This window comes from Jaculus jaculus, chromosome 1 (assembly GCF_020740685.1).
Source record: "Jaculus jaculus isolate mJacJac1 chromosome 1, mJacJac1.mat.Y.cur, whole genome shotgun sequence".
Taxonomy (NCBI): domain Eukaryota; kingdom Metazoa; phylum Chordata; class Mammalia; order Rodentia; family Dipodidae; genus Jaculus; species Jaculus jaculus.
The window spans coordinates 176,074,332-176,083,932 of record NC_059102.1 but is presented as its reverse complement, the minus strand read 5'-3'; the positions used below and the strand labels follow the sequence as shown (position 1 = coordinate 176,083,932).

At 41.1% G+C, this 9,601-nt stretch overlaps 1 protein-coding gene across 1 annotated transcript; it reads right to left on the bottom strand.

The window, feature by feature from the left end:
• Window positions 1-8,215: 8,215 nt before the first annotated feature.
• On the bottom strand, window positions 8,216-9,178 carry LOC101607815 (olfactory receptor 4A5-like). Its single transcript, XM_004673106.2, has one exon. It carries the CDS (start codon window positions 9,176-9,178, stop codon window positions 8,216-8,218), a length of 963 nt encoding a protein of 320 aa, XP_004673163.2.
• Between the last annotated feature and the right edge of the window lie 423 nt (window positions 9,179-9,601).

Below are 9,601 nucleotides of genomic sequence, written 5' to 3'. Positions count from 1 at the left end.
CATGTGGTTTTTATGTTTAAGCTTGTTTATGTGGTGTATTACATTCACAGATTTCCGTATGTTGATCCAACCTGGTGTTCCTGGGATAAATCCCACTTGGTAAAGTTAGATAATGCTTTTGATGTGTTGTTGGATTTGGTTTGCGAGTATTTTGTTGAGGATCTTTGCATCTATGTTCATTAGGGAAATAGGCTGGTAGTTTTCTTTTCTTGTGGCATCTCTGCCTGGTTTTGGGATTAGGGTGATACTAGCTTCATAGAAGGAGTTGGGTAGCTTTCCCTGTTCTTCAATTGTGTGGCACAGTTTTAGAAAGATTGGTTTGAGTTCTTCCATGAAGGTTTGATAAAATTTGGCTGGGAATCCATCTGGTCCTGGACTCTTCTTTTTGGGGAGGTTTTTTATTACTTTTTCAATCTCCATGAGTATGATTGGTTCATTGAGGTGATTAATCTGCTCTGAGTTTAGCTTTGGTAGATGATATGCATTCAGGAATTTATCCATCCCCTCCACATTTTCCAGTTTTGTGGAGTAGAGGTTTTTGAAATAAGTCCTGATGATTCTGTTGATTTCACTTATGTCTGTTGTGATCTCTCCTTTTTCATTTTGAATTTTGTTAATTTGGAATCTCTCCTTTTTTTGCTTGATCAAATTGGCCAGAGATTTGTCAATCTTGTTTATTTTTTTCAAAGAACCAGCTCTTTGTTTTGTCAATTGCCATAATTGTTTCCTTGGTTTCAAATTCATTAATTTCTGCTCTGATTTTAAATATTTCTCTCCTTCTGGAGCTCTTTGGGTTGGACTTTTCTTGTTTTTCCAATGCCTTTAGGTGGATGGTTAGGCTATTGATTTGGGATTTTTCTGTCTTTTTTATGAAGGCATTGAGTACTATGAATTTTCCCCTGAGGACTGCCTTCATTGTGTCCCATAAGTTTTGGTATGATGTGTTCTCATTGTCATTCAATTCCAGGAATTTTGCAATTTCATTTTTTATTTCATCCACTATCCATTTATTGTTTAAGTGTGCTATTCAGTTTCAAGTTGCCATTGGGGTTCTTGTTGGTTTTTTTCTTGTTGATTTCTAGGAATATAGCATTATGATCTGATATCATGCAGGGAATTATGTTGATTTTCCTAAATATCTGGAGGCTGTCTTTGTGACCCAGTACATGGTCTATTTTAGAGAATGTTCCATGGGCTGCTGTGAAGAATGTGTAGTGTGTGGATTTGGGATGGGAAGTTCTGTAGATGTCTGTTAGTTCTACGTGCTCTATGGTTTTGTTGAGCTCTCTAACTTACCTGTTGAGTTTCTGTTTGAATGATCTGTCTATTACTGATAATGGTGTGTTAAGGTCCCCAGCTATGATGGTGTTGGTGGTTATTTCTGTTTTATTTTCAAGTAGGTTTTGTTTTATGAGCTGAGGTGTCCCTGTGTTTGGTGCATACAGATTTGTGATTGTAATATCCTCTTGATGGATCATTCCCTTGATAAGTAGGAAGTGGCCTTCTTTGTCTTTTTTGATTATTTTTGGTTTGAATTCTATTTTATCCTATATTAATATAGCTACACCTGCTCATTTTTTATTCCCATTTGCTTAGAATATTGTCTTCCACCCCTTTACCATGAGGGAGGTGTCTGTCTTTAGTGGTTTGGTGGGTTTCTTGAATGCAACAGATACAGGGGTCTAATTTTTTTTATCCATCCTGTTATCTTCTGACTCTTGATGATGAATTAAGGCCATTAATATTTAGGGTAGTGACTGTGAGATTTGATTTGAGCCCTGCCATACTGTGGTGGTAGATGTGTGTTGGTGTTTTCATGGGCTTTGAAGTTTTTTGTGCGTACTGTGGATTTTGTTGTTGTGATCTGCTTCTTGTAGGCATTTGAGTTTGGTTACTTCTTTCTTCTTTGTGGAGAATTTCTTGTAATACTCTCTTTAGGTTTGGTTTTGTGTTCATATAATTGTAAATCTGAGTTTTGTCATGGCAAGTTTTTCTTTCACCATCTACTATAAGGGATACTTTGGCCAGGTGGAGTAGTTTGGGTTGGGATCCATAGGTTCTTAGTCTTCGGAGAGTTTCACTCCTGGCCCTTCTAGCTTTCAGGATTTCTATTGAGAAATCTGAAGTAATTCTGAAAGTGGTGCACTGTTTTTCCCTAGCTGCTTTTAGGATTTTCTCTTTGGTGTCAATATTTAAAGTCTTAATGGTAATATGTCTTGGAGAGTTTCTCCTTTGGCCTAGTCTGCATGGAGTTCTGTTAGCTTCTTGTATCTTTTTTTTTATTAATTTAATTTATTAGTTTTCTTTTCAGTAAATACAGGCAGTTTGGTACCATTATTTAGGCTCATCTGTGATCTACCCCCTCCCATTACACCCTCCTTGTTAATGAAAATGGGTCCTGCATTGTGGAGTTAGCCCCCAGTATTTGGTATGATAAATGTTTCTGCAAATCATGACCCAACATGTGACTCTGACATTCTTTCCACCACCTATTCCTCAAAATTTCCCTGAGCCATGTTGGGTTCACTTTTGGCCAGCTCAGTGCTGAGGTGTTGGGGGCCTCTGAGGCTCTGGCTCTCTGATTTGGTAGGGGTTGATTTTTCTCTGTGATGGTCTCCTTCCCCTTTGTGCTGGTATCCGGATCACAGGAAAATATCACCCTTGCTTATTTTGCCAGTTGTCCTTAGTTTCAGTTGGGCCCCTTTTGAGGTATGTTGGGGCAGCTCTCTTCTTAGGATCTGCATCTATCTGGAAAAGGGAAGCAGATTCTCCAACGGAGAGTAAATTAGCACCCAGAAAATTGAGATAACACTTACTTTTTTGATAGAGAGTATGATAGGTGTAAGCCCTCTTATACCCCGTGATTGATGGTAGCTTGATATTGTAGAGTGGGCTTGTGTTTGGGTATAGTCCTGACTTGTTTCCCAGCTCCAGCTAAGGGTCTAGTACCACAGAGTGGATCAGTTAGCCAAATCAAGAGCAATTGGTTCCTCACCATGGCTCTGTACCACTATTGCACTTGTGTGGGCATCACATCCGGTTATTTGTTGTTAATTAGGTTAAACAATGTGTTGCTTGGACAGATCTTGGTCATTTTCCCCAGTCGCCTATGTAGTTCCTTCTGGCACTAGACACGCTGACTGGGGACTGACTCTCTCCTGGCTTCCAGCCATGTCATTCCATTTTATGCATCAGCTGCCTATGGAGTCTTCATCAATAGGGTCTTACCACTGCCCTTTGGTGGGTCATCAAGTACTCTGACAGAAGTCTGTCATTGTTTTGGGAAACCTTGTAGGTTTCTCTGATCAAAAGCTCATTGTGGATGGTAGGCCCAAGCTGGAACTGGGGATTACAGGTCAATGTCCACTAAGAAATTGAGGAAAAACATAACTAATATACAAGAGTTAGAGAGGAGAGAGATAGAGGGGAGAGAGGGAGAGGGAGGGAGGGAAGATGTAGGAGATTTAGGTCAGTCTTGATCCTACCCTCTCCAGTGTCTTGTGGTTCAGGTGTTTCCTGTAAGAGTCTAGTGAATGTTCAGCCATTTGGTCTGTCTTTTAGGAAGTAGAATTTTATGGTACCATTGCGGTTTGGGTCCGATTACTGTTTTCCACACTTCAATTCCCTCCCTGCCCTCCCATACATCTTATTGTCTAGTCCATGAGGTGCTTGCTGGTTATGTAAGCCATCTTATGCAGATTTAGGTTAGGTGTTGCAGATGAGTGAGACTATGTGTCGATTTTTTTTCTGTGATTGGGTATGTTCGCTGAGAATGATCTGTTCCAGGTTCAACCATTTTTCCTCAAATTTCTTTATGTCATTTTTTCTTACTGCTGTATAGAATTCCATTGTGTAGATATACCACATCTTTGTTATCCATTCTTCTAATGATGGACATCTGGGTTGATTCCAGCTTTTAGCTATTACGAGTTGAGCCGCTACAAACATGGTTGAGCATATCTCTCTGGCTTTTGGTTTGAAGGTTTTAGGGTAGATGCCCAGTAATGCTATAACTGGGTCTGTTGGTATTTCTATAGTCAGCTTTTACAGGAGTCTCCATATTGCTTTCCAAAGTGGTTGTACCATCCTGCATTCCCACCAACAGTGAATGAGTGTCCCTGCTTCTCCACATCCTCGCCAGCATTTCTTTTCATTTGACCTTTTGATGTTGGCTATCCTTATTGGGGTAAGGTGGAATCTCATAGTTGTTTTAATTTGCATTTCTCTGATGATTAGGGATGATGAACATTTTCTTAAGTGTGTGTTTGCCATTTGTATCTCTTCCTCTGTGAATTGCCTGTTTAACTCTGTGCCCCATTTTGTGATTGGGGTATTTGTCTTCTTATTGTTTAGACTTTTGAGTTCTTTGTAAATTCTAGAGATAAGGCCTCTATCAGTTGGATAACCTGCAAATATTTTCTCCCATTCTGTGGGTATTCTATTGGCTTTGCTTATTATATGCTTGTCTGTAAAGAAACTCTTCAGCTTCATATGATCCCAATGGTTGAGTGACTGTTTAATAACTTGAGCCAATGGGGTTTTGTTCAGGGAGTCTTTTTCCATTCCTATATCATGGAAAGTACTTCCTAAATTTTCTTCCAGTAGTTTTTGAGTTTCTGCTCTTATGTTGAGGTCTTTGATCCATTTGGATTTGAGGATATGTTTGGATATTCGAGGCCTCTGCCTTTCCATATGAAATTTGACATAATTTTTTCTATCTCTGTGAAGAACACTGTAGGGAATTTAATTGGAATTGCGTTAAATCTATATATTGCCTTTGGTAGGATTGTCATCTTCACAATGTTAATTCTGCCTTTCCAGGAGCATGGGAGGTCCCACACGTCACACTCCTCCCACTCGCTCCCTCATGCCCCCCCTGGCGCCCCATGCCCCCCGTGCCCCATTCACCCCCACTGCGTGCGCACCCCCCGCACCCGCCTCATGCCCATCGCCCCCCCAGACTGACCAGAGCGCCCCACGGCCCCCGCCCCTCCCAGGCGCCCCATCCCCGTGCCACCTGCGCCCCACCACCTCATGCATGCCCCACCCTGATCGCCCGGTGTCCCGGCGTGCCCCGTGCCCCCCCCCACCATGTGCCCCACTCGCTCCATATACCCCATCGCACCCTGCGACCCCTGTCCACCCCCCGCACCCACGCACCCTCCGTATGCCCCATGTGACTGTGCTCTGATCGGGCACCCACCACCCACGCCTGCCAGAAAGGCTTCTTGTATCTTGATGGGCCTTTCTTTTAAGAGACTGGGGAAGTTTTCTTCAATTATTTTGTTAAGTAAGTTCTCCATGCCTTTTTGTCTGATATTCTTCTCCTTCTGGTATTCCAATGATTCTGATATTAGGACGTTTAAGTGTATCCCACAATTCCCTCATGTTCTGTTCACAGGTACTTTTGAACTTACTGAAGTTTTTGAACTCTTGAACTGTTTCTTCCATCTTGTCTTCCAGATCAGAGTTTCTATCCTCCACTTTGCTGACTCTATTCTTGAGAGCCTCTAGAGAGTTTTGGACTTGTTCAATTAAGTTTGTACTTTCTACTACTTTTCTATGTATCATTTCCATCGCTCTGTCAAGCTCCATTTTCACATCATTTTCTGATTTTCTTGATGATTCTTGGAATTAATCCTTGCATTTATTTATGTCTTCATTTAGTATGGCCAGCTGATGTTTAAGGTCCTTTTATTTTCACTTTCCCTCAATTCTTACCTCTCTTTTAATTCTTTTCAATCTCTTATCAATTTATTATAGCTTAGTGATGGTAGCATCCTCACGATTATCAGTCCTTTGTTGCTTTCCTGCAAGTTCTACCAGTAGGTTGGTCAGAGTTGCATTGTTCATAGGTTCAATTTGATGTTCTGATCCTAATGACTCTTCTATGTTTTGGATAGATGCATTCATTGTAGGACTGGGTAGTCTAACTGTATTTTCTTGCATTTGATTTTTCATGTTATTTCTCTTGTGCTGTGGTCTGCCCATGACAGTGTATGGGCACGTAGGTGGGTGCATCAGCCTGGGCTCTAGTGCAATGGGAATCTGAGGCAGCCTGGGGCAGTTGCCAAGCAGCCTGGGCTTTGGCTCCCACTTGCCAAAGTTGCCTATCTACTGCCTGACAGGGGAGCCAAAGTTGCCTGAATTCTCAAGCGGTGATGCGCCAAAGCTGCCTGCATTTGAGTTTGGAGGGGGACTGAGCTACCAAGCCCTGAAGCAGCCCAAACTCTGGCTGGGAACACTGGGACCCTGAAACAGTCTGCACTCCCCGCCACAGGAGAATGGGGGATAGCAGGGGATGGCACCACAACGGGGCACAGGACAGGTGCAGGACAGGGCGCCGTCACAGGGCAGGGCTGGAGCTATTTGGTGGAATGGGTGATCTACTTGCCCATGAGGGGATCTGAAATTCCCTGTTGTTCCCCTCTCTGAACCCTCCCACTGATAAGAAGACCCAGAAAAACCTTAATGTCTTGCCTATCTTTCCCCAGGATTTGCAGCACAGCTAGGCAGTTGCCATCTTGGCTGGAAGTCCCTCTTCTATCAAAAATGGGTGTTTTTAATTAAGAAAAAAAATGTGAAGTCTTGGGTTATAAAGCAAGAGATAAACATAACAACATGGAATCTCAAAGTACAGTAATAAATACTTGTTTTAGTAGCAGATGGTTGATAGCTGCTGAAAGATCATTCGGGACACAAAGTAAAAACAAAACTGGGAGAAAACTGCTTTTTGAAGTGGGGATGAAAAAAAAAATCCTGTTATCTAGGACTGTAAACCTTAACAATGCTGCCATCTATAGTAATGTTCAAAGTAGGAAATGTACGTATATGAACTTGTTTCTGCCAGGTTTGCAAGTAGACTATTGAGCATGCCAGCTAATTTTATAGCAGTATATGACATCACCAGGAATTGATAACAAAATGACTGAAAGATTTTCTGTTATGTTTTAAAGGAGAGCATAAAAATACAGAAGTCAGTATTTTACATTTCAAAATTAAACTAGGTCTCATTTCCAGCCTCTCTAACAAAAGGAAGTTCACCCAAATAATTATCTCAAGCTCTTAATGGAAAATACTTCATGAGATTTTCAGAGTGATAAAATGATGTGTCTGCCTTATCTCCAGAAGTGGACAAAAACATTACTGAGAACTTTAAGATCATATCTCTACCACACAAAATTTATCCCTATACCCAGTGAAGGTCAAATTAAAAACAATGTGTATGTGTGTGGCCCACTGTCCTGCAAACCATAAAAATGTAGGCTGGAAAGATGGCTTAGCAATTAAAGGACCTGCCTTTGAAGCCTAAGGACCCACGTTCTACTCTCCAGGTCCCACCTAAGACAGATACACAAGGCGTGCACACAGATGGTACACACATCTGGAGTTCGATTGATTATAGTGGCTAGAGGCCCTGACACACCAATTCTCCCCCCCCCCTTCCTCTCCCTCTCCCTCCCTCCCTCCCTCTCTCTCTCTCTCTCTCTCTCTCTCTCTCTCTCTCACACACACACACACACACACACATTCCCTCTCTCTCTCATAAAAAAAAAGGCCAGTCTGTTGGTCTTACATCAAAAACAATTTTAAAATACTGAAAATAGTATAAAAATAAAACCACAACTAGGAATGGAGATATGGCTTAGCAGTTAAGGCACTTGCCTGAAAAGCCAAAGACCCATGTGCAATTACCCAGGAACCATGTAAGCCAGATTTATAAGTTGTCCTGTGAGTCTGGAGTTTGTTTGCAGCAGCTGGAGGCCTTGGCAGGCTCATTCTCCTTTTCTCTCTATATGTATCTCTCTCGCTTGCTCGCTCTCTCTTTCTCTCTCTCTCTTTCAAACAAATAAAAATAAAACCACAACTAGAAAAATGTGGCACATATTTAAAAATAATCAGTACATAGAACACCTAAAATCACAATAAGTCCAATCATATTAGGAAAATAATTTATTGGAAATTTTCAAAAGATATGAACGCACATTTCATGAAAATTAATTTTTAAAAGATGCTGAATAAGCCTGTGACAATATACTCAAATTCTGTAGTAATAAGTAAAAAGACATTAAAAATGAATACTGATATTGTATCCATTATATCAACAAAACACCAAATATCTCACAATAGCAAGTGTTGGTATGAATGAGGAGTATTGGAATCCATACTACACAAACTTGTTTCTGATTTTTTTTTTTTGTAATGAGTGACAATTTCAGAAAGAACAAATTCTTATTCTCTCTGTACTAAACATTTTACACCACAGCTTTTCCATAGAATTTTTCATCTCTGTATTTCTCAAGGTATATATTAAAGGATTCAACATAGGAGTGACAACTGTATAAAATACACTAATGGATTTATCAATGGGAAAATTCGAAACAGGTCTAACATACATGAAAATACAAGGGACAAAAAAGAGAACCACCACCATGATATGGGAGCTGCAGGTAGACAGGGCTTTGCGCCTCCCTTCCTGACTATGTGTCTTAAGAGAGTTTAGAATGATTCCATATGAGACTAGGAGAAGGACAAAAACCACTAAACATATGGGTCCATTATTGGCAATCACAGTGAGGCCAATGAAGTAGGTATCCATAATGAAGTAGGTATCCATGCACACAAGTGCCACTAGTGGGAACATATCACAACCAAAGTGGTCAATGACATTGGGGCCACAGAAAGGAAGGTTGTACACAGACAGGACTTGAATCAGAGCATGAGCAAAGCCTCCAACCCAGGCAACCACCAGCAGGATAACACAAACCCGTCTGGTCATGATAGTCAAGTAGTGCAGTGGCTTACAAATGGCCACATAGCGATCATAGGCCATGGCCACCAGAAGAAAGACCTCAGCACCACCAAATAAGTGCTCTACAAAGAGCTGGCCCATGCAAGCTGTGAAGGAGATGGTCTTCTTATCACTGAGTAAGTCTCTAAGCAACTTAGGAGAGATGGAAGTGGAATAAACAGCATCCATGAGTGACAGGTAGGCAAGGAAGAAGTACATTGGAGAGTCCAAGGAGGGACTAGCAATAACTGTCACCACAATGAGCAGATTGCCCACCATTGTCACAACGTACATGAGTAAGAACATAACAAACAGTGCTTTTTGCCCAGCAGGATCCTGAGTGAGGCCCAGGAGGACAAATTCTGTGATATTGTTCTTCTGTCCCATTTACCTTTTATATTAAGGTTTGTTTCAGAAAAGAGGGTTCAGGAGGGCCATACCTGTGATGAACTGAATAAGCCCATGGATCCATTCTGATCTGAAGCACATCTCTATAATTATATTTCACAGTGGTGGACCAGCAGAGGGTACTTATTTAATAAGAGACTACTTAGTTCTGCTTGCAAGGAGCTCCAATCACTTTCCAGTAATAATTTTGTGAGTTCTGGGTTCAAGCTCTATCTTCAGGGCATCTGTACACAGAATAATAGACAAAGGTCTTTCAATCAGCCATACCTTTAAAACTGCATTTTATATCACATTATGTTTAACACATATGTATCAGCAAACAAGGGAAAGATTTCTCCTTTCAAGAAACCTGAAAATTAATGAGACATAAACAATAAGCACATGAGCTAACAAAAAGCCACA